The sequence below is a fragment of the Odocoileus virginianus genome, chromosome 4 (assembly GCF_023699985.2).
Source record: "Odocoileus virginianus isolate 20LAN1187 ecotype Illinois chromosome 4, Ovbor_1.2, whole genome shotgun sequence".
NCBI lineage: Eukaryota > Metazoa > Chordata > Mammalia > Artiodactyla > Cervidae > Odocoileus > Odocoileus virginianus.
The window spans coordinates 14,889,368-14,914,973 of NC_069677.1; the positions used below are offsets into that span (position 1 = coordinate 14,889,368).

Below are 25,606 nucleotides of genomic sequence, written 5' to 3' on the forward strand. Positions count from 1 at the left end.
TAGTTTTACAGTGTATATCTGCAACCAGAAGGGAAGCTATGAGGCAGTTGTCTTCTGTGAAGGCTTCTAGGGAGTCTGGGGTTGCCGGTAGATGAAGGGCCTTTGTTTCTGGTGGTGTCATTGCATTATTTTGTGATAGCAAGAATAATCCAGTACACTTTTCTGCACCTTTCACTTCATTCTCTGTCAATGACTGAGCCTCCCGGGAGGTATGTCCCTGTCTCATTGTTGTATTGTTCTTTCCTCCAGAGATCCTGCGGATAATTCAGCTGGACCTAGACCTCAAGTACAAGACCAACATCCGGGAATTGTTTGAGGAGTTTGACAACTTCCTGCCAGGCGCCATCATTGGCATAGCACGGGAGATGCAGCCAGTGTACAGGTACGTGGGAGCAGCTGGCCTGCGGCCTCCAGGAACCCTCTCTGACTTACCACCTCCACCCCCCCACCCTCCGCAGATGGGATTGATGGGTCTGCCGTCTTTCTGCACTGAACATCTTGGGGACACTTTTGCATTTATTGTTTACAGTAAATAGTTTGGGCAGCGGAGTCTACACCAAGACCATAGATGCTTACTTAACTCATTCATTTGGGAGAGTTGGTGACATTTTTTTCTTGTGGAAAGCCCAGCCATTTGTGGGTTCTGGTTCAGCTCAGAATTTTAAAATCTCAGGCTCTGTCTTACAATGGAGGTGTTGAGATGCAGCTTTAACTTGCTTGTCTGGTGATGAACTAAGTTTTCTTGGCCTCTGTGTCACCAGCAAGCCCTCCTCTGTGTAAGGGGAGCAGGTTTGTCAGTGTTTTTCAGGGAGGGAGAGGCCGCACAGCTTTCGTGCACAGATGGGCCTTGACCAGTCGAGTCAAGAGTGCATTCTTGTGCTATATATAGTGTTTTCCTTATCAGGTGCTCAGCGTAGAGAAACTCCAGCATTGAGAACCGGGAGACACGTTCAAGAGTATTCATTGTGGCATCATTTGTAGTAGCCCAAACTGAAAACAGCTGAATGCTCATAGACAACAGAATGGATAAATATAATATATTCATCCAGTTGAGTACTTGAGATAAAAATGAGCAGACAGGTACCTACGTGCACTGATGGGCAAGACTAAACTGTACTGTTGAGGGATGTATATGCAAGTGGTAAATGCCATAAGGAAAACCAAGGGATGACGGTCCCAAACAGCAGCATGACAGTTACCTGTGGAGTGGGTGGGGGGTGGGAGGGGCGTGGACACGGGTGGGCACTGCCCCTGGGCGACTGCAGTGCTTTGTGCTCCGCTTGAGGGGCTGTGCATGTGTTTGCGTGTATTCCTTTGTGTGTAATATGTATCTTACAATTTAAAAACATTTAAAAAGAGAAGGAGAAGGAGAAGCACCTGCAGGTTTTCATTATAAACCAGGCCCATGACCCTGGGTACAGAGACTTCCACATTGCTGACTGTTCCTCCTCCGGGCAGAGCCATAGCCCCCCCAGAGCCTGGAGCTGGGGTTTTGCTGCCCCCCTGAGCTGGCCCACCCTTGGTGGGTGACTGTGGGCATTCTCAGAGCCAGGCCCAGTCTGCGGAGAGTGGCAGGGCAACTAGTGACTCAAGAACACGCATGTCCTCTTAGAGGAGAGTGACAGCCTTGGCTTGGTTGTAGTTATTTGCAAGACCCAGATCACATAACAGGAAATTCCTGCTAGGCCTCTGAGTGAGTTGATAACTCCTGGACCAGGTGGGCTGTTTCCCTTACATAATCCTCTCACAGGTTGCCCCGGAGTCATGCAGTAGAGCCCCGTACCGTGCTGTGGGTGGGGAAGAGGAGACTTTGGGCAAACACCTGCCCTTGCACTCATAGCAGCATGCCCCAACCCCACCCCGCTCCCTTCCTTCACCTTCACACAAGGCCTGTGTTCGGTCTGTGGTTGTTGTTAAACCAGGGGAGGAGATGGAAGGAACACTGAACCAAGAGTCTGATGTCCTATGTGCTAGTCCCAGCTTGGTCACCAGGCTTGGCCTTGCCATCTGAGGGTGGGAGCAGGTGGGCTGTGAGACCACCCTCCTCCAGCCCTGGCATTTGTGATCCCAGCCCTTCTGACCCTCACCATTTCCGAGTCATCTTTGCTCATCCTGAGGTTGCTTGTCAGCTGGTGAATCCCTCACCGCTATATAAGGCCCATGCCCCGAGGATCGTTAAACCAGGCTGACTATTAAGTGCAATTAGAGCTGTGAGGCCTTCAAGCCCTGGTTTAGAATTTTCCTCATGTAATACAGATGAAAACTTGATCATGCTTAACTTAAATGTTATTGACCAGAATTTATCTTTTCTGTACATTGAAGATTTTAGAAACAGTGAAACCTAAAATCAATTTAATTAGCCTTTTCAAAGGAAACCTTGGAAAGATTTTAGATCCAAAATGAAATTGAGTTTTCCTCATGTTCAGAATCCTTCATTCTGCACCATGACATGAGACAGAGGAGACTCTTGTAGCATGGCTGGTGATAAAGTCCAGAAGATGCCCTGTTTGTAGGGCTCACTCTGTCAGAAGCAACAGAAATGAAAAGTCCTTTACTTGCTCTTCCCCTCTTCTGTCCCCTTCCAGCCGAAATGTTTCTAAAGACCTCTGACAATTAAGTCTGCAATGACTGCCCTGTGTTGATCTGTCCCCACCCGGCTCTGAGTAATTTGATACTTGCCTTCTGTCTCAGGCTGAGGCTGGGAGCATTTGCTGCTGGCTGGGGCAGGGAACTGTGGTTTTTTTGCCATCTTCCGTAAGAAAACTGGAGTAGCCCCAAAGATCGAGTGTTAGCTGTCTGCTGCTGTGAAGTCTGTGCCTGGATGTGAGTGTTTGTAGGGAGGGGGAATGAAGGCAAGGAAGTAAACAAGGCCTGAACCAGGGCCGGCAGAGCCAGGCCCCTGAAAATAGCTTCAGTCCCATCTCCGTAGACTTGGCTGGTGTAGCTGGTGGGGAATCCCCGTGGCTGTCTGCCTTCCTCTGTAGGCACCCGGTCCTCCCCCAGGAACTAGCATGTGGATTGTGAGGTGGGCAAGGTTTTATCATAAACAGAATCTGCTAGCATCTGTGCAAAGAAAGGAAATTTAGAAACCAAACAGCACAAAAGCAAACTTAGCTGATGAACAGAGCGCATTCTGATCTGGAAATTCACTAAGCAGAAATAAATCTAGACCTTCTCAGCTGTGTTATTTTTATAGTCACTTGTCCGAGAGTTACTATACCTCAAAAAAGGCACATATTAAGTCATTTTTATGGCTGTTTCCCTTTGATTGTGTGCCATGAATGTTAGAAGCTTGAGGGGCTGGAAGAGAAAGTATTTCCCACTGTACTTTTGACAAATAGCTTTTTAAAAAAACAATCCCCCCCCACCCCCCGTCCCAAACATAGCACCACATCAGCTGTATTTTCTGGAAAATGATGTCTCATGGGATGCTAGCATTTTGATTAAGGAGCCTTTCCTCTTGGGCCCCTGTAAGACTTTGTTGAGTCAAATGTCTCATGACTTCCCTCATCTGAAAAATGGGGAGCAGTGGTCATCTTGGGTGGAACATTGTCCTTCCTTTCGTGATTCTTTCTCTTCTACTTTGCTAGGAAACTCTAGTTAGTTGGGCAGTGTGGTTAGTTGAAATAAGGGGAGATGGGTCTCGTGCTTTTTAGCCATGAACAGCTGTGTTTCAAATATGTGTTAATCCAGGATGCCATTGAGCATTTTCTTCCTTATGAGTGTATTGGAAAATAAAGAAAACTGTTAGACCCGCTTTGTGCATAACTTATAAAAATTGTAAGGGTGTATCACCTGGCAGAGCAGCCATACATAGAAGAAATGACTCAGATTATACTCAGAAACCGTGGATTATAGTCCTGCCTTTCACGAATTACCCATGTGACACTATGCAAGTCAATTGATTCTCTGAACTTCTGTGTTTTCATCTGTAAGTGGGGATAGACATGTCTAATACATAGAATTGCTGAAACGCTCAAATGAAATAAAACACATGAACGTTTCTGGTGTAAAAGAGACTCTGGGTAAAGAACGTTTCCTCCTTCCCACCCTTAATCATCATAGCTCCGTTTGTGTTTTCCTTTCCACCTGATTTGTTGTTCTGTATACCTCCTACTCTACCCCACCCACAACAGATATGGTTGCCACTTAAAATACAGGATGCCCAGTTAAATAAATTTCAGATAAACAACAAACAACTGCTTTATGTAAGTATATCCCCAAATATTGTAAGGGGATATACTTACACAAAACAAGTATTCTTTAAATGAAATTGATATGTAACTGGGTATCCTGCTGGGTTTCTTTCCTTCCTTCCCTTCTTTTTTTCTACATTTAGCAGTTCTACCCCTACTCAAGTGTTAAAACCCCCCTTTTTAGCAACAGGGAGTGATCTGGCTTTTCTATAAGATCCTTGAGTGAATGGGAACAAAGGGTATGGAAGTTGGAAGCCAGCGGGAAGGCAGGAAGTTGAGAGGCAGCCTCCAGAGTCTTCGGCAGACACCAGGCCTGAGGTTCACCCACCCTTCTGCAGGAGCCAGGGCCAGACTGTGGCCTGGGAAGTTGGGCAGGCCCCTGGAGCGAGGACACCTGGCAACGGCGTAGCTTCAGGCCACAGGGCTCCTGCTGAGCCTGGAGTGAGTGAGTGAGAGTGTGTGTGTTGAGGAGCTGGGGTAGCAGCCATTGGTCATGGTCACTCTGTGTTGAGGCTGGCCACCTGAGGAGCTGTTGAATGGTAGCTTTATTAATGGGAGCCACGGGCTTCTGGTTCATTCTCTCTTGCCTCCATTGGCTGGCTCTATGCTGATTTGAGCCCAAACCCACCATGAGGTGGAAGCAGCAAGCGAATCCTGTCAACTGCTGATAATGACACCAGGCAGGAATTTGCTTTTGTGGTTAATACTTTAATGATGTCCACTCTTCTACATTTTTAGGTCTTGTGGTTTTTATTGATAGCATTTGTGCCAGCCTAACCTCTTTCCAGATGCTTGAAATAAAAATGTCTAACTTATTTTCAGGGTTCTTTATTCCCATCCCTAGCACTGGAAAAGGGCTGTCAGGAATGTTGGGAAGGAAGTGAGGACTAGCACAGAAGTAGGAGGGGAGGACGTGGACTTACATCACCTCTGCCACTTATGGCTGTGTGACCTTGGGCAAGTTTCCTGACCTTTCTGAATTTTAGTTTCTTTAGCTGAGACCTGGAGATTATAGCAATGCTGTATAATAGTATATATGGTGAAGTCGATCGAAAGCTAAATTAGACAATGTATCTGGCACAGACTAGCATTTCTTATTTGTGATAGCAACTTTATCCAATCCCACTCAGGCACTTAGTTCTGTGACCTTAGGGAGCTCACTTAATCTGTGAGGTTCAGCTCCCTCATGGTATGTAAAGCTGGAGCAACTGATAATTTAGCATAATTAGGGCTGGTATCTTGGCTTCTCAGCATCTGTCATAGCTTCTTGGGTGGCCCAATGGTAAAGAATCTGCCTGCCATTGCAGGGGACACAGGTTCGATCCCTGGGTTGGGAAGATTCCCTGGAGAAGGAAATGGCGGCCCACTCCATTATTTTTGCTGGGAAATCCCATGGACAGAGGAGCCTGGCAGGCTATAGTCCATGGGATTGCAAAGAGTCAGACATGACTTAGCAACTAAACAACAACAAAAACAGCATCTGTACCCGCTTCCTATGTTTGAGAAATTTCCTGCTATATAAGCCTGCCTCCCTTTATGGGAGACAAAAAGGCTTGAGACTTTCTTTCCTGGACTCCTTGCAGCTAGGGTGCTGTGTTCTTCTCCATCCCCTGAGAAAAGCACCATCAGGAATTGAGAATCTATGCAGGCTGGTTTTATACTTTCACTATATACCCTAAGCAATATAAAGTGAAAGTGAAAGTGAAGTCTCAGTCGTGTCTGACTCTTTTCGACCCCATGGACTGTAGCCCACCAGGCTGCTCCGTCCATGGGATTTTCCAGGCAAGAATACTGGAGTGGGTTGCCATTTCCTTCTCCAGGAGAAGCAGTATAAGGTATTTGCAAAACAGAAACTGACAGTTTTACCAGGAGAAAACAGTGAGTCCGCAATAATGGAGTGAAATGTTAATGTGCCTCTGTCAGAAACCAGGAGCTCAAAGAGGCAGGAGGTTTGTGTGCAGAAGATCACAGCAGGAGGAAGGGCGGGGGACGTGAGGAGGACAGACTGCTGAGGCAGGCGCCTGTCCCCTGTTTCACACCGAGAGCCTGGCTGGGGGCCTGGCGGGTATTTCAGTGCCCCACTGAGAGTGAACTTCTGGCCACTACCTGCTTCTGGACTCCAGCCCTTGGCTCCAGTGGTTTCTTGTCCGTGGAGATGTTTGTCTCATTTTTCACCCCTACTATTTTCCTTCCTCTGCTGCATTCCTTGATTTAAAAAAATATGAGAGTAATACATTTTCAGTAAAAATTGCAGCAGTATACAAAGATGATTATTTTTACAGATATTTTCTACAGATTTGTCAGTGGTGTGTGTGTAAGTGCAGTCATACTTTATATACCTTTGTGCATCTTTCTTTATTCACTAAACAGTGTAACATGGCCATCCTTATCCCTAACTCAGTATTCCTGTATTAAACATTGCTAGTCTCGCAATACGTATTTTTTTATGTTTTATCTTGGAAAGCTTCTAACATAGACAAAGGTAGACAGAATCATGTAGTACTGTAGGTGCTTTAGTGTTATAATATTCACGGAGTTTTAGTAATTATCAACCCTGAGCCAACCTTGCTTCATCTTTATTCCTATCTATCTTCTCTTACCGCCCCTTCCCAGGCATCCCCATTATTTTCAAGAAAACCCAGTCAGCAGACCATTTCATTGGCAAATGTCATTTTAAATTTATAATTAAAAAAAATTCCATGTGCTTGTTTCTGGATTTGGAGCGGAGAGGTTGTATGAACTCATGGTGTCATTTTGTCTTCAGGTTCCTCATCCTGAAATCAGTTTATATGAGGGAGGAAAACAGACAGACACTTCTAGCCAAGTGACATTTTCCATCCCTCTCCAGATTGTCTTATGTCAGGATGTTAATGTGGTAGTCTTGTCTGGAAGGTTTTACAGCCCATATAAATTCAGGTCCATTGTTCACCAGGCATGAAGCGCTGCGTTATAAGGTAACTCTGCCACCACCATCATTTCAGGATGAGTAAGCTAGGACTAGCAGATGAAAGAGAGTAGATTTTCATCTTTCTGCTGATACCTGAGGATGAATTTCTTGGCTCTTGTTCTTGTGGGTTTTTAAAAAAATTAACCAAGATTGAACCTGTCAGTTTCTATTAGAGTTAAATCTGAGTAAAGAGAGAAAAACCTGCCAGCTTTTAAAATAGTAGCTGATGAAGAAGCCCTGTATCCTTCATCCCTGGGAGTTAGAAGACAAGGCTGACTGCTTTTGCAGAGCCCGTGTAACCCAGCGGCGAGCCCCTGCAGGAGTCACTAATAAAAGGAGAGGAAAAATACCTGCTCTGTGGTAGAGATAAAAATATTATAAGATTATTATTTTTAATGGCAATATTGGGAAAATGTATTTTAAAAGGAAAACGCTGCATACAGAAAACCTGAGTGGAACTGTGTTACTGTTAATGTAATTATTTCTTCTCTGATGGCTGTGCCCCCGGGGAAGTTGTGAATAGCCAATGTCATCTGAAGGTCACGGAGTCAGGGAGGCTCCTGAAGGCTGAGCACCCTGGCTGAGATGAGGTCCTGGTGGGGACCGTGTGCGGGACTTCCCTTCTCTGAAAACACGGCTCGCATCAGCTCTCGTGTCACCCTGTGCAGTGTGAGTCCTCTGGCACTCCTGAATCAGTAAGATCCACGGCATGGCGCCTGACACACGTCCGGGAAGAATGAGTGAGGAGATGAGTGGGCAGGTGGGTGGGGCCGGGTTGCATGCTCACTTTGGGGTGTGCAGTCCAGGTACCAGGCACGCAGTAGATTTTGACTGAATACATGAAGGGACCATTGTTTAATAAGAGGGGACTTCCTCAACAATGTGTTAACCAGTTCTTAAATAAGAGTCCATAGGCCCATTGCTGGTGTTTTTATAGAAATCGCTTTTCTTTTTAGAGACAATCCATGGCATTGTTATTCTCAGTTTTTATTGGGCTCATCATGTGTGAACCACAAGATTAGGAGCTTTGAGGAATTATGAGGTAGATCACATGGTTCCTGCTTTCAAGGAGATTATAATGTGAGGGAGATGGGCAGTTGGAATTCAGTAAAGACTCAAACACCCAAAATGCAAACCTCAAGTTGGTGCTGCTGTTTAGAGGTTTCCCTTGGATGAGCCACAAAGAAACTTTCCTGTAGGGACTGGGAACTTTGTATGCGCCCACATCATCCTCAGTTTAACAATCCGCTGTCAGAATTCTAAGGCGTGTGTGTGTGTATGTGTGTGATGTTTCTGTCTTTCTTCTGAAAGGTCTCTTCGGAGGGCACTGGGGTTTGCTGTGCAGGTATAGCCTCCAGGAAGCATGCTTAGATGGATCTGGCCCTGTTCACAGATGGAAAACTCCCCTGCAGGCTATGGCTGTGGGCCTGGCTGAGCAGGAGAGAGAAACTCGACCCTGTGCTCCAGGAGCTGGCAGCCTCATTGGTGGGACCACCACCCTGGATGGCTTCTCTGGGGGCCCTGCCTGGCAGAGGCCCAGCAAAGGATGACAGGCTGGGAGGACGGTCCTTCTTTGCATTACTACTTGTTTCTTTTGCCAGATAAACATCTTCTTGAGAAATCCTCCTTTGTAATCTGGGCAGCAAAAAAAGACTTTTCTGTAAGCATCTTTCTGGGCAAAAAAGGCAAAATAGCATAGCTGAATCATGGTGACACATGTACAGGAGGGACTTTCTGTGACACACAGCGTGTGAAAAGGGCTGAGTTAGGCGTGACTGGCTCCACGTGAGGGGGATTGCAGTATGGCTCCACGGCCACCTTGGCTCACATTTCCGCCACATGACTGCATTTCTGCAGGTGATTGAAATGGATAGTCAGCCCTGAGGCCCTCTGCCTCGAGGTTGACTGCAGAACTGATACTGCAGAAATATCAGGCGTTTCACCTGGACCAGAGTTTAGAATGAACCGCTTAGCTCCTACTCTTGCATTGGGTGACTACAGGTCATTAACTGTTAATTGTAGAGCATTCCTATGATCTTTTGTTTGGAGGTGGCAGAATTGACCCCCCACATCCAGGAGCTGCCCATAGGAGCACTTTGATCCAGGGACCTAGCCATCCCCAGCATTCCTGTCTTCAAGATTTTTCTATCACTTTTTGTAAAAGGAGATGCAAGGAACCAGAATTGCTTCCCATATAATAATCTACCTGTCCATGCCTCTATAGTGAACACTCATTATGAGGTTTGCTATCCAGATGGGCTTCAGAAATGTGAGGTCAGGGAACTGCTCGTGGGACTTCATTACTATCAGACAGCGTGGAGTGAGTGCCAGTCCATTAGGCTGCTTCTCTGGCTCCCCTTGACCCCCCTTGGCCCTGTAAGGAAACACAGCCTCCCTTAATAAATGAAGCCCAGGGTCTGCACAGAGTGTAAGCAAGGGAAACCCTTTCCCTAACTGCTAGGACCATCTTATCTCATTGGATCCAAGAATCATGAACTTGGAACTGTAAAGAAAGGAATATAATTCTAGTGCTCTTACTTGGCTCAGCAGTGAACGAGATTTTCATGTTCCTAATAATGTCACTATCTTTCATTTGTATTCAGCTCTCAACCTGGAAGATAGTGTCTAAGCATGGTAAAAATGTAAAGGGGAATCATATTTTTTTTTAGAAGGAATGACTTAAGCTTGAGCAGAGAAGCATCTGCATTTCTTCTGCCTCTTCCTTCCTGCCAAGATGTCAGCAGAGTTTGGGAAGAGTACGGTGTGATCTTGGTCCTTTAGGCCATCTCTCTTCTCACACCTCACATCCTCTCAGCTGCTTTCAGAGGTTAAAGGCATCATACAGATCAGTGGTCCCCAACCTTTTTGGCACCAGGGACCAGTTTCATGAAAGACAATTTTCCCACGGACTGGGGGTGGAGGGGGTGGTTTGGGGATGATTCAAATGCTTTACATTTATTGTGCACTTTACTTCTATTATTATTACATCAGCCCTACCTCAGCTCATCAGGCATTAGATCCCAGAGGTTGGGGACTTCTGATACAGATGATCAAGCAATACATTTTGTATGAAAGGAGTATAGAGAACCTTTGGGGCCTTGTTGGTACAGAGGAGACTGAAACAGGCAGCCACAACCTGGGAGAGAGGTGTGGGTAAATGGAATACCTGGATCAGCTGTGGGTGTAGGTGCCCAGCAGCCACCTGCATGGACAGGGCAGAGGAGCCCCAGTCTCCAGTCCACGTGCCATGTCACATTTGGGATCAGATACTGAGTGGTTTTTATTTTAAAATGAGAGAACATCTTTTTAGGCTCTCAGAAGCAAAGAGGATCATCTAGTTAATGTAACATCTTGTAACAGGCACAAGAATCATTTGTGATTCAGGAACTCAGGATCTAGCCTGTAGCAGTGTAATTTCAGGTAAATGCCTCCAGGAAGTAATTCAAGCTTTTGAAGGTTTAAAAATGGATTGTGGCATAAAAGGATGGAGAACAGTTGATTGAACACCCATCTACGCCCTAGTTCTTAACTGGTGTTTTTGATGATCTTGTTTATTTTGCATGAATATGAGCCCAGTGTTGCCAGGTGTTTGAATTTTTTTTCCCCAAGAAAAGCCATAAATCTGTGTTGTTAATGTAAGAGGTCCTGATTTTAAAATAGTGGTAATTAAGTCCGGTGGCCAAAAAACTCCCAATGGTACACCGGGTTCAGCTCAAGAACTGCCAGTTTGAGACTTTGGGTCTGAAAGTTCACTGAGGCAAAAAACTGACTGAATGCCTCTTTTAGTCAGCCTGGACCTTCCCAAGGTTTTGGTTATTGGCTGATCCTTCGATGCAGACAGTATTTGGGTGCTCAGACTTTTTCTCAAATGTTTTCTGTCTTTACTTGAAATAGTTGATTTTAGTTGGTAATTCAAAATTCCATCAAATGATTTTCTAACTAACCTCACACTTACGTAATCATAAATGCCACGGCCAAGCATAATTCTTGTCCAGAAATGTAATTTGGGAAGAAAATAAAAAGATTCCCAGACTTCCATTTATCAGAGTGGGCAACAAATTTAATGTGTATGAGAAAAATCTTTGAACTCCTCTCAGTGTCTGAAGGTGCTTCTAAGAATTAAAGGTCTAGATGGGGAGGAAAGGAGGAGAGAAACCCAAGGCAAGAGGGAAGGGGGAGAGGCATGGAGTCATGTGGCAACTGTACGTTCACTGGTTCCATCCACCATCCTGCCTGATCAGTGCTGCCTCATGAACAAGCCAGGGAAGTGCTGGCCCAGGGAGACCCCGGTCCCAAGCCTTGCTGTCTGCACAGGCATGGGAGTGAGGATGTTGGGATGCTGTCAAGACACACAGAGTGACCTCCTTGATGGCCCATCTGAAGTCAAATAGTCCTATTTTTCCTGGACAATAGATTGGTTTCCCCTTCTGTACAACTATTTAGATGTCCTCCTTTTTCAGTTGACTAACAGAAACCTTAGAGCCAAGCTTGGGTACACCTGAATCTTGCTGCTGTCTGTAGAATGCCTGCTGGTGTCTTTGTTAGCTAAGATAAGTTCTTCCACAACAAGATGGGGTGGAGGGGGGGCTCAGATTTAAAGGGAAGGAGGGGAGGAAGCTGGATGGAGCCTGGATTAGTCTCCACTTTCTAGATCTGGCCGCCTGTTGTAATTAAAGATAAACATCGTGAGAAATAGTCCTGGAGGAAGTGCGGTGTGGGTGGGGTGACCATTTAACTTTACCATTAAATTATTGTTTAAACTGGAACACTTAGAGAGCGAAGAGGGGATGCTGTTAATAATCATGCCAGGACCACAAGGGTGAACCAGGCCTGTCCTGGGCCACCTGAGGGTGTGTAATCACCCTCAGCTCAAGGCAGCAGGGCAGGGAAGGATGGAGGGACAAAGGCTGGGTTAGGGATGAGGCAGGGGAAGGAAGCTGTGAGAGACTGAGGTATTCGGGGTCAGAAATACTGCTGAGCTTGGCATTGAACAGGGACTCATCCTCTGTTAGAACCAGGAAGGGGATGTTGAGCAGTTCTTGGGTCCAGAATTTGGCTTTTGACTGGACTTTCAAGGTGCAGAGTGAAAGCGGCTCTTCCCTCTGAATGCATCTTACCAGGCCTGCCGCCCCCACCCCCCACCCTCCCCGCCCCCGCCACTGCTCCTGGCTTTCTGTGTCATTGTGGGAGCTGTGGCTGGCTTTCAACTGAATGGGGAGACTGGGCGTTTCTGTTGGGTGGACTCAAACTACGTAGTCAATAACTTGAGAACTGGCTACTGGATGTGGAGGTGTGGTGGTGGTTTAGTCGCTAAGTCGTGTCTGACCTTTGCAATCCCATGGACTGCAGCCTACCAGGCTCCTCTGTCCACTGGGATTTGGCCATAATTCCATGTGGAAGGAATCAAAAGAAAAATATGGAGGTGAGGTGACTGCCTCTGCAAAGTGTAGATGCTTTGTTTTCACCATTGATTTTTAGCTAGTATTGAAAATTCCCAAGAACTGCTTTTAGTGCATGCCCGCTGCACATCAGAATTTCACCAGCGCTGCTCCCTTTCAGCCTGTGACTGGGAAAGGCTGACCCTGTGCTTCTGCGCATTCCAGAGGGCCTCAAGAAGGGGGTCACGGGGCTTGTCTCCTGAGACCAGGGCGGAGGGCTCAGGAAATGCCACCTTCTGTCTCCTGGGTGGACTGGTATTCTGTCTGGAGCAGAATCAGCAGAAGCTGAGAGGGTCCTGGTCTGAGAGAAACAGGCTGGGCTGTAGGTGAAGGCAAACTCTGGGAGCTGGGGATGGATGGAAACTCAGACTCTGTGGATTTCAGAGGCTTGGCCCTGGACTCACCCAGGATGAAGACCATAGGCAATTAAAACAAGCTGGGCATTTTGGTCTTGGTGTATTTTTACAAGGTGGCTCTTGTGCTCTTATCCCTGGATATCTGAGCTTATCCACGCTAACCTGGTGATAACAGTTTAGCTCTGAAGGATTCCACAGGTATCGGTTGAGGGCCTGCCCCACATCAGGCTCAGTGGGCAAGCCAAAGGCCCCACCCTCAGGAGAGGGTGTAGTGTGGATGGCTGAGGGGCTGAGCACCCTGGAAGATGTTCTGTGGTTGCAAACCCATAACTCAGAAGTTGCTTCCTTCCTTCCTTGCTTCCTTCCTGCTGCTCCGAAGGCCCTGGTCCCCTCTGCCTTGCTTCACACCACTTTCTGCCTATTAGAAGCTCCTTGGCCAGACTGTCCACTTGACTTTCAGTTTCATTTCACCCTGGACACAGTCTTTTGGCTCACTGACAGCTGCGTGTTCTGTAGCCAAGGACAGCCTATCCCATCCCTGTCCTCCCTGGTCTCCAATAACTGATGATTTCACTCTCGCAAACTCTCTTGAGCTCCTACTGTATGCTAGGTGCTGTGCTAATTCTAAAGTCCAAACTCCTTAGCCGGCCACCTGGGGACCTTCTCTGTCTGCCCCTCCCCTTCTCCCCCCACCCCAACCTGTTCCCTGCACCTCTTGCACAGGAACCCTGACCCCCCACTCTCTCCCAGACAGGTGCTCACCTCATGTGTGACCTTTGGGGATGCTGTTCCCTCAGTCTAGCGTGCTCTCCCTCCATCCTGCTCTTCTGTTTGCCCTGCTTATCCTTTGAGGCCCCCATTTCCAGAGAGCCCCCAAAGGCCTCCTTGCTCCCAGCTGTAACCCCCACTCCTCAGCACTAGCTGCCCTGAGTTATGAGCAACAGCTCATAACTCGGCGGCCAGATGCTTCCTGTGTGTGTGTCCCCCGACAAGGCTGTGAACTCTGAGGACAGGGCACTTGGCTGATAAAACATTAACAAAAACATAACCATCCTCTCTCCTAGTCTCACAAGTGCAGTTGGGAAGCCTTGAACTGAAACCAGGCCTCGAGCCATTATCCATCTCTGGCTCTCTGAGAACAACCTGGAGTTTTAAGACTTGGTTATTATTTTCAAATAATGGCATGAAGGATCAGGAGGAAGTCAAGGGGACTGAACTTTAGCCATAGGGATAAAACCAAATCACTTGATTTCCTGGGAATATATATGCTCTCATTGTATTGTGAATATAGATTAGAATGTTGGGAAATTATCTGACCTCAAAGTTAGAGCTGGGTAGACTGCTGGGTCTACCATTCACTACTTGTATAACTTTGCATAATAAATAAATAATGCTCGTTATGGAAACTAAGAGCATCAAGAGGGGGGAATGAAGAAGGAATTCATAGGGCCTGGACTCCATCTCAGGCCTGTCCGTGCTGGTCGTGCGCGGCCACCTCTCCAGTGGACTCTGAACTCTGTGCTTAGTGCCTGTGGGAATGACAATGGAAGGATAAGACCCCACTCTGGGCAGGGGAATGTTGAAGAAGAGAAAACAGAAACTAGTCACCCCTGCCTCTGGACAGTATCTGTCGAAATGTAACCACAGGCTTATCGGTTATTAACTGGTTGGAATGTAACCGCAGGCTTATTGATTAACTGTTTGAACACATAATACGTGAATGATGGGGTTATTGTGATTGTATTTACCCTTCCTTTGTAAGCCTCAAGGGATTTGGGGTGGTGGGTTTGGACACATACACATGGGGTATAAAAGATTTTCACAAATGCTGGTTGGGGCCCTTGGCTAAGAGGAGACTCTGCCTTGGGCCCACGGTGTAATAAACTGCACTCCACTAAAAAAAAAAAAAAAAAAGTTTAAAGCCTCAGTTTCCTCATCTGTGAAATGGGGATATGCCCAACTTATTCCTTGTAAAGTGAAACCATGGCATGTTTGAACTATGTGATTCACCTGTGGTAGTGCAGATAAAAGTGTCACTGGGCTAGTGCTGTGGGTGCTCAGTGAACAGTTTAGAATGAAGTGATGTCATATACATATCACACAACTCCAGGTACAGAGGCCCTCTGTAAATGACTTGCTTTCCCCTCTTCCCCCACCCCCGTCCTACACAATCCACACCTTTCCTTGGTGCTAGTCAGTAGTCGACAATGTCCCCAGAACTCAGAGGGGCTGCTGAGGGTGGGAGGCGGGGCCGCCTTTTGAAGCCAGGAGGACTTTGTCCGGGCTTGGAAGGGCAGCAAGCTGTGCAGGAAGAGACTGCATCCTGCCTGACATGAAGCTGCCACTGGCCCTTTTCTCTTCACAGCCTTTGAGGTTCCAGGCCAGTTGCGTGCCCTTGGCCAGAATGAAAAACATGACTTTACTTTTCTTGTCCATGGGCTAGAAGACCAGTGTGAAAAGTCCAGTGGCAAAGGGGCAGAAGCTGGCCAGGTTGGAGCTGACTGTGAGTAGCCATCTGTGTTTTGAAAATTTCAGACTGAAAATAGCTCACAGCATACAGTGTCTAGGGTTTTTGAGGTACCAGTATTAAAGCATTTCAAGCTTCTCCTTGTTGTGTGCTTATCCCTGCGTGCCATTTGACCCCGGTGGTCCTAAAGGAGGCAAGATGGCTGATGCAAGCATGGTCTCTGTGGTTCGTGGGCAGTATGGTCTGGCATAACCATGAAGCAAAGCCTGAGATTATGAGACTTGACCAAGTTGAAGTCTATCCACCTCCTTCTACATGCTTGTTCCCTGGGGTCATGTCTCAGTTTGAGAACCTGTCTTCTACATCCAGACCCTTGTGATGGTCTGACCATCTCACACCACTTTTGTTCAGAGGCAGAGAATAAACTCTTTACTGCCTTGAGTCTCCTCTTGGTCCTTTCTCATCTCAGCCCTTAGACAAACATGCCATCACCTTACCAGCAACTCAGGTTGTGCTGTGGGCTTCCCGCTGCAGCTTCTTGGCGCATGCCAAGGTGGTGGGAACAGCACTGCAGTCCTTTAGTCTTGAGCAGGGTTCAGCTGTTTCCAGATTGGCTTCGTATCTGCTCCTTATACTAATTCAGCAAAGTAGGAAGGCAGATAGTTTATGCCAATTTTGCAAAGAGACTGATTTGAGGATGGGCTATGTAAAAAATCTGCCTGCAATGCTGGAGACCAGGGTTCCATTCCTGGGTTGGGAAGATCCCCTGAAGAAGGGAATGACAACCCACTCCAGTATTCTTGCTGGGAAAATCCCATAGACAGGAATCTGGCAGGCTACAGTCCAGGGGGTTGCAAAGAGTTGGACATGATTGAGGGACTAACACACACTAGATCTGCCTAGGGCCACTCAGTCACTTGGTCAGGAGTAGAGCTTGAGGTCCAGGTTGATGGTTCTTGGCTCTTGCCCTCTATTTCCTGAATTGTGAGGCAGAGGATCTGGAGAGGTTTTGCATCCTCATGCTCAGCACCTCCAGCCTTTTTGAGATTTACAGCATATACAATTGCCCTGTCCCTCCAACTACCTGTAGCCCCAGGTTCCACAAATATGATTCAACCAACTACAGGTTAAAAAAAAAAACACCCAGAAATTCCAGAAAGTTCCCAAAAACAAAACTTGAATTTGTCATGTACTGGCAACTATTTGCATTGTATTTACAACTATTTACATAGTATTTACATTGTGTTTGGTATTGTTAGTAATCTAGATATGATTTAAAGTATATGGGAGGATGTATGTCGGTTATATGCAAATACTACTTCAGTTTCTATGAAGAACTTGAGCATCCACAGATTTTGGTATTTCTAGGGGGTCCTGGCACCAACTCCTCACAGATACCCAGGAAAGACTGTACTGATTTACATGTTAAAGACAATCACTGTCTTTCCATTAGAACATTTTAGAGTTCCTTAGTGTTTGAACCCCGTGCAAACTGCCCTCCCACCTCTATCCACAGTTGTATCTGGCAAAGCCTGGATTTCTGCTCCGACCTGTACAGATCCCTCCGGCAAAAAATGGTTTTATCACTTTTGCTCACAGCACAGTAAGATCCCTGGTGATGGGTGCTGTGATGAGTGTGTAATTATAGTCTTGTGGATGGCTGTTCTCAGTCTCTTTCTTGGGGTTTTTCATTTTGGGGGAGTCTCAGTGGTATAGGTTTTAGTGTGAATTGTGTCCAGTCAGGCCACTCATAGCGTTTATACCAGAGAGGGAGTGTTTTTAATTATTAGAAGGCATGGGCTTCATTTTCATGATAATCTGCAGCTTGACTTGGATTAAATTTCTCTTGCTATGCTTTAGAGCATTTTCCTTTCTTCTTTCTTTCCTCTTCCGACCACATCCATCCATTCCTTATCCACAACCCATCTAAAGTGATAGGAAAGATTAACTGTGGGTGTCTTTGATGAGTATCAGTATCTACCCACTAACTTGTAGAAATCCCATCCCTCATCTTGTTTCTACTACAGTGCCTTCCCCATGAGCCCTGAGCCCTGGGGTCTGTGTGCTGAGCCAGCCTAGGTGTGGAGGTGCTCAGCGTGTCCTTGGTTCTTGGAAATTGAAACCACCTGTGCTTTCCCTCCTTCCCTTCTGTCTTCTTGCTGCTCTTGCACTCTCTATCGTGCTTAACACTCCTGCCTCATCCCACTGAGTGACTGTTGGATGAAGGGATGGAGAAAGCCTTAGGTGGCTCGAGTCAAGTCACTTCCTCTCTATTTGTCCTGGGTTCCTCCTTTTTAAACCGAGAAGGATGAATTGAAGTGACTTTCTTGATTCGAACAGACAATTATAGACTCTTAAAATAATCAGAAAATCTCAGGCATAGAAGAAACATTTGGGGGCATCTTTTAAATTACCTGTGGAGCTGCCTAACTTATTAGGTCTCAGCTTGATTATCTCCCACGATGGGGAACTTGCCGCTTCCAAAGCAGCCTGTTATTTTATCGTTGGCTAAATTCATAGGAATGTTTTGCTGTATATTAAGTTTTTAAAAATCTGCTTCTCTGTAGTTCCCATCTCTTGTCCTCACTTCTGTACTCTGGGGCCACATGAAGATGTGTTCGTATATGTGGGGTGTGTGTGTGTGTGTGTGTGTGTGTGTATGTATGTATTCATACCCACAGAAGTCCTTCAGAAATTCAGAGAAGCTCTCATTTCCTCTGAGTCATCTTTTGTGTTGCCCGTATGCAGCAAGTTCAAGGTTTGTGTTTTAGAACTTTACAGCTATTTACATAGTATTTACATTGTGTTTGGTATCGTAAGTAATCTAGAGATGATTTAAAGTATAAGGGAGGATGTGTGTTGGTTACATGCAAATGCTACTCGAGGGCCTCTGCTCCCTGGAGCTTCCTGACAGCTGGATCCCATGGCCATGGGGCATTAGTCACAGCTGTGGGGGATTTCTTTTGAGCAGCTTTGAGGCCATATTGCCTCTGTCATCACCTAAACATTAGCTTAAATTTTATACTGGGATAAAAATAAACTGAGCCCCTAGACGTCTCTGGTATACATCTGGCCTCTAGAGGTTTTGAAAAGCTTAAGCTTGACACACACACCGGGTTCTGGTGCGGAGCTGTTGTCCTGACACTCAGGGCCGGGTGTCTGGCCTTCTAGGAGGTCCTGGGAGCAGGGGATCCCAGCATTTGCAGAGCAGAAGTGCCCAGCCTCTTGGGTTGGGGAAGCCGGGTTACTTCCTTCCTCTCAAAACTGGCCTGAGGGGATGCTAACAAGGCAGCATAGTGGAGAGGTTAAGGGCACAGGCTGGACTGGGTTTGAATCCTGGCTCTGCCACTCACTGTCTCTGTGACCTTGAACTGGCCACTTGACCTCACTGTGCCTGGGTGCATCATCAGCAAAGCAGTGCCTTCCTTGTGGGTAGGGGCCGGGCTGTGAGCACTGAACAAGTTCATATTTGCCCAGTGCGTAGTACAACGCACTGGTATAAGTGTTGTGTGAGTATTTGTAAATAAGTAAAGCAGTCATGTTAAATATGCAGTGCATCATGTGGTGATTGTTCACCAGGAAAATGCATCCAAGAGGCTTTAAAAAACAGATCATCTCCTTGTGGTGGTTCTTCCAGCAGAGGCGATTAAAATATGGATCATTATCATTTGAGAGGCTGAAAAAGCTGGTTTTCTCTGGACCAACACATTCTTTCAGAGCCGGGTAGGTGCCATCTCTCATGGGACAATTTCTCCAGATGATCTCTGGTCACGTGTTTGCCTGCAGTCCTTATAAAACTATCTGGTGCTTATTGGACACACCAACATTTCTTCTTCTTTCTATTTTGTGAGAAAGGTCCCACCCTTCCTCTCCCTCCACAGAGCTGGCAAAGCTGTCCCCCTGCAGACGTAGCTGCTGTGACTCTGGGTCATTAAGGAAACATTCATGTTCCACTCCTCATCACTGCCTAGACAGCCACCTTTGCATTTGGCAGGAAGTGCATTTCAAGCTTCAACTGCCTCTCTCTCCCCATTTCAGGCTCCTTAATCTGCCTTATTCTTTGTCTTCATCATCCTTGTTCTATCAGGCTCCAGAGACCATGCTGGTGTGAACAGCTGCCCATCACCTCCACCCCAAAAAGGTCTTTCTGGAAGGATGCTGTATGATTCTATTTTTTCTAGAACTCAATTAACTGGGAGATTCAGTAGCTACTTCTGTTTTTGTTAAATGAGAAAATCCAGTTTGTCAGAATATACAGTACAGAATATACACATAGAGGATTATGTGTGGAATTAAGCATACTGAATTGTCTTCCTTCACTTTCTTCAGTGGTAAAATGAGAGTCATGTTGTATTTCTCAGTTTTTAGAAAATCTGCAGAAACCTTGAAGTGCTGTGTCTCTGAAAGATTATTTTATTATTAGACTTAAAGTCTCCAGCTTCATCGGAATCTCCTGAATGGTGGTGTCAGCTGCAAACCTCCAAGTCAGGGAAGAATGGAAGGGTGGCATCACTTTCTGGCTCTTCAGCACTGATTTGGTACATCAGGAAGGCTATACATCATCTCTCCAGTGAACACCAATGTCATTCATACCTCCAAAACTTCACTTTCCTCTATTGCAGTTTAAATTAATGGTGACCAGAAACATACTGTGAAATAGCAATAATTCATACTTAATGAATGCGTGTCATGTGCCAGGCACCGTGCAAAATGCTTAGGTGTTTAATTTTCCCAGCTCCCTGAGGTTAGTACTGTTTCTGTCTCTATTTTACAGGTGAGGGAATAGAAGTCAGGAAAGGCAAAGGTCATGCCCAGGGTGTTACAGCCTGTAAATGGGGTTGGCACTGCCCCAATCACTGCCTTTGTTCCCTGCGTGTGTGGGCTGGCACTGATGGGCCCTGGGCGGGGGGGAGTTGTGGGTGGTGGCCTTTTGACTGTCCATCCTGTATAGAAGGAATGCTCTCCTGAAAATGACTCATTATGTTAGCCACCTGCATGGGGACCAGTGTTTCTGAGAGGATGACAAGGAAGCGTCGTGTCTGGTGCTGTTGGGTCTGTTTGGACAGGAGCTGAGACAGGCACTGGCTATGTGCCCCCAGGCATCCAGGTTTTATAGCTGCCCCCTTGCTGAACTATGGGGGAGATCACCCCCTTCCCTGGGGCCCCAGGGTTGAGCCCTGGGCTCGGTCTGACACCCTGACCCTGGAGTGTGTGGTCACCTTTTGGCTGTGGTTCGATTAATTGCTGTTGTTGTTCATTCGTTCAGTTCATCTCCGACTCTTTGTGATCCCGTTGAATATAGCCCACCAGGCTCTTATGTCCATGGGATTGTCCAGGCAAGAATGCTGGAGTGGGTTGCCATTCCCTTCTCCAGGGAATCTTGAAGGCATTGAACCCGTGTCTCTTGCATTGGCAGGTGGATTCTTTACCGCTGAGCCACCTGGGAAGCCCTGTTCAATAAATACCTGTTCGTTAAAATTGAAAGAAGAATGAAGTGGATTGCTGGTGTCTGGGGCTCTGTCAAGGCAGCACCAGGAAAGGGGTCAGATGTAGGCCAGCTGCCCTTGGGGGGTGGTGAGGTTGAGGACTTGGAAGGTGGGGCAGAGGTCCTGAGGCTGACTGTAGAAAGGCCATTTTCGGCAGCAGGAGCAGCCAGAGTGAGCAGAGGTGGGAAGGGGCAGGGCTGGGTTTAGGGCTGAGGCAGAGGGGCTGGAGCCCAGGGGCTGCGTAAGAGGGAAGGGAAGTTGAAGGCAGCCAGGGTTGAAAACCTCTGGTGTTTGCATCAGCGTTCACCCGCTTGATGCGAGCTGGCCCGGGGGCCATGTGATGAGCATGTGCAGCCCTCCCAGCACATCCCTGACACCTCTGACACTGGTCCTACTGGCCCGGGGTGCAGACATGGCCCCACAACTGCACCAGGCCGGCCCTTGGCCTATAGCCTCCGGCTCAAAAGCCAGGCTCCCACCTTGGGCCCCATGTCTGAGTTCCAGCTGCCTCAGCCCTGCTGGGTCGTTACTTCTTCAGGAGGAGGTTCTGGCTGGCTGCTTTCCCCATCTTCCTGTTGGCCCTCCCAGCTGCTGCCCACTTGCCCGGACTTTATCACCACATGTACTCACTGAGTCCCTTAGGAAGGACCAGGAGAGGCAGTATCCCCATTTTACAGAATCTACCCAAGGTCACAAAACTAACAAATGGAAGTACCTGGCTTTGAGCATCATCTGGCTTTCTTTTTACTACAGCATAGCATTGCATCCTGTGCGGTGAAATTAGGCCACTATGCCGGCCCCCTGAGAACACTTACTGTAGAATTTTGTCACCTACCTGCTGCTCTGCCTGCCCAGCCCTGCCCAGCTCAGGCTCTGAGAACAGTCTTCTCAGAAGCAGGTTCTCACCTCTCACTCTGAACCATCACTACCTCGTTGACTTAGAACCATGGGGAGGAAAGAGAGTGGGGCGAGTGTCGTAGAGTAGAGTTGGGCTTTCAGGAGACGCATTTTCCTGCTGCAGCAGATTCCAAGCCATTCTTCATGACTGCTGATGAGTACATTTTGCTGCAGTGGCAGAAATAGCCATGTGAGAGCAAGCCAAATGTTCTATGTCTAATTTGCTCCAGGATGGCTAGCTGCAAAGCTAAAGCCTGCCCTTGCTTGCAAGGTGCTAATGAGAATGTGGACCTAGGACTGAAAACCCACCTTCATAGTGGGAGATCAAGTCAGAGCTCGTGTCCTGCTGGCAGTGGCCTCCATGACCCTTTCATGGGCCATGACCATGTGTGTTTAGAAAGGAGTGGGGAAGGGGGTGGGAGAGGCCTTCTCCAACTGGTTTGGGTTCTGATTCTGGGGTGATTGAGCCACATGAGGGTCAGAGCTTTGGCAGGTAGGATGTTTGTGCCAGGAGAGAGGCTGCTGCTCCCAGTGGTGGAGAGGAACAGGTCAACATGAGGGAGGACATTTCTGTGACTCATTTCTGAGAGCAGGCTGCAGGGGAGTGGGCTGGATGGCATCTTGGAGAGAGGCGCCTGAGTGTTCCTGCCTGCAGACCTTGACTGGCATTGCATTTGCAGGTCCTGAGCTGCACAGACCCCTGGGGCTCCTGCCCCCATGGGGCTCTACCCGCCTTCCTTCCTTGTGACTTGCAGGACAAAGCCACATACAGTATGGTGTGAAGGCCCCTTTTGATCTCGCTTGAACTGCTCTTTTAGACCCGTTTCCCTCCTCTCCCTGCTCCCTACCCTGAAGCTGCATGCACAGGGAGCTGTGTGTGGGTCTGGGTGCAGCTGTTTAGAGTTTCAAAGGTGCTGGCCTGAGTCCGACCCCTCCAGATCACCTGTTGTCTCTGTTCTTCTTCTCCAAGGCTTTGCACATGCCTGTCCTCGGTGTGGCATGCCCCTCCCTGGCTCCAGCTGTTGAAATACTGCTTGTTTTGTAAGCTAAGTTCAGGCATAGCTACTTCCATGAAGCCTGCCCTGATGGCTGCATTATCCCTGAGTTGGGGTCTTCCTTTCCCTTTGCTCCTGAAGCTCTTTGCTTATGGCTTTGATGCGACCACAGTGCAACTGTAAAGTTTTTGAAAGCAAGCAAGTTCTACCCTCACTCATCTCTGTAACTTTCACACCTAGCCCAGCCCCCCTGGCAGTTTCTAGAGGACAACAGGCTGCACAGTCCCGTCTATTGAATGGAACCCTTGTCACTTCAAAGTCAGCTCCAGAGTCATCTCTAAAGGTGCTGCTGAGTGAGTGCTTCCCATTGAGGGGGTGCTGTAGCTGTACCCAGTGTTCCTTAGACAGGGACCTGGAGATCTAGCAGGAGGTCCTGGGAAAAGTGCATTATACTGAGTCTTTGCTGAGCCTGGCAAAAAGGCAGGAGAGATATAGATATACATGTGGTCAAAAGCACAAGAGAAGGTGCTCGACATCAATAGTCATCAGGAAAATGGGAATCAGAACCACAGTGAGATACCACTACACACCTACTGCTACTGCTGCTGCTGCTGCTAAGTTGCTTCAGTCGTGTCTGACCCTGTGCGACCCCACCAGGCTCCCCTGTCCCTGGGATTCTCAAGGCCAGAACACTGCAGTGGGTTGCCATTTCCTTCTCCAATGCATGAAAGTGAAAAGTGAAAGTGAAGTCACTCAGTCGTATCTGACTCTCAGGGACCCCGTGAACTGCAGCCTCCCAGGCTCCCCCGTCCATGGGATTTTCCAGGCAAGAGTACTGGAGTGGGTTGCCGTTGCCTTCTCCGACACACCTACTAGATGACTCTAATAAAAAAGGCAGGCAATGACAAGTGTTGGCAAGGATGTGGAGAAATTGGAACCCTCACACATTGCTGATGGGAACATAAAATGGTGCAATCACTTTGGAAAACAGCCTGGATGTTCCTCAAAAACTTAGTTACCATATAACTCAGCCATTCTACTCCTGTATATGTGCCCAAGAAACTGAAAATATATGTCTACTCAAAAACTTGTCCATGAGAGCTCATAGCAGCATTGTTCATGAGAGGCACAAGGTGGAAGCAACCCTAATGTCCATTAATTGATGATGTGTAAATAAAATGTAGTCGCTCCCTGTTGGGGAATATTATTTGGCCACAAAAAAGAATGAGGTGTTGACACATGCTACAACGTGGATGAAATGAAAACATTTTGCTTAATGAAAGAAACCAGTCACAAAAGAGCACATATTATATGCTTCCATTTGTATGATGTATCCAGAATAGGCCAAAGTGATTGCTTAGGGCTGGGGTGGTTGGGTTTGGGAAGTTTGTGGGAGTGATAGCTAAAGGGTCCTGTTTTCTCTTTGAGGTGTTGAGGAAAATGGTCTAAAATTGATTGTGGTGATAGCTGAACAGCTCTGTAAATATACTAAGGAACACTGAATTTTGTACTTTAAATGGATGAATTCTATGGTATGTGAATTATATGTCGATAAAACTGTTGTCAAAAGAATTAGGCTGGGAGTGGATATACTGCTGCAATTTAAATGTAGGTGTCAATGTATGTGCCACACTCTGTTTTTCAAGGAAGGAGACATCTTTTAATGCTCTCCCTGTTTGCCTGTAGTCTACCACCTTTCCTCACAGTAACTGACAAATCTGTATAGCGTCATTTTTTAAAGATGAAAATTTTTTATTTCATTTTTATGATTGGGCTGCCCTTTTACTTTCCAAGAGAATTAAAATGACTCAGCTTACATTTGGATTTCTTTGTTGGCTACTGGGGCAACACAACTCGACTAATCTCTTCGTGCTGGTGGTTCTTTTCACACATTCATTCAGGCATCAGTCAGTCACTCATTCTTTCACTGCAAACATTTATCGTGTGCCAGGGTTTTAGGATCTGAAGAGAGTGAAATAAAAGTTTGCCCCATCAAGGAGCTTGTAGTACAATGGGGGAGACAGTCATGTAAGCAACTGATGGATCAGTATTGTGATGGTGGGCTCTGTAAATACGTGGAGAGGCTGCTGAACTCAGCCAGGGGTGATCAGAGAAGGCATTAGGAAAAGGTGACTTATTGGAAGACAAGTAGGGATTGGCCAAGAAGAAAGGACATCTTAGGTGAAGGGAACTGCGTGAGCAGTAGCCAGGGGGCTTCGAGGAACTATGAGAATTCAGTCTGGGGTGCTGAGGTGCACAGAGTAGGGGGTCTGACACGGAGTGCCGTATAAACCATGCAAAGGTCTTTGTTCTTTGTCCTGTTAGGGATGGGGAGGCCTCCTTTCATTTTTATTTTCGGAAGATCAAGTTGGCTGCCTGCTGGAAATTAGATTGGAGAGGAGTGAAACACAGATGACTGGGGTGAGGGTGAGATTTAGGGAGGGAGAATTGGGTAGGAGGGTGAGGGCACCATGGGAGCATTCTGGTGGGTGTTTGTGAGCTAGGAGGCACTGGGGGACTTGCAGGCTTTGGTTGGTCGTTTGCTTCCTGGGGGCTGCAATGAGATAACGATGCTGACATAAGCAAACCTGAACCATATGTGTCCCTGAGTCAGCCAGCAGCCTGACCACGTGCAGTCATGGGTCAGGTCCCCCTGGGCCCTGGGCTCGCAGCATACCCAGGCAACTTCTCTGGACTCTGGCTTCACTGATGATCTGTACATTAAGGAGGTGGATTTACTGATTCCTTCCAGATCTGACAGTCTATTGGTCTGTGTGATGGGAGATTATACATTTGCATAATCATCTCTTTTGATGATTTATAT

The 25,606-nt window shown here is 47.1% G+C and overlaps 1 protein-coding gene across 3 annotated transcripts in view; it reads left to right on the forward strand.

The window, feature by feature from the left end:
- The window catches only part of XXYLT1 (xyloside xylosyltransferase 1), a 178,530-nt gene that overhangs the window by 100,165 nt on the left and 52,759 nt on the right, over positions 1-25,606 (forward strand). For all 3 annotated transcript variants that reach the window (XM_020877848.2, XM_070466207.1, XM_070466208.1), the window contains one exon: positions 250-382. In XM_020877848.2, the coding sequence (XP_020733507.1) occupies positions 250-382 (133 nt within the window). The remainder of the gene's footprint in view (positions 1-249; positions 383-25,606) is intronic.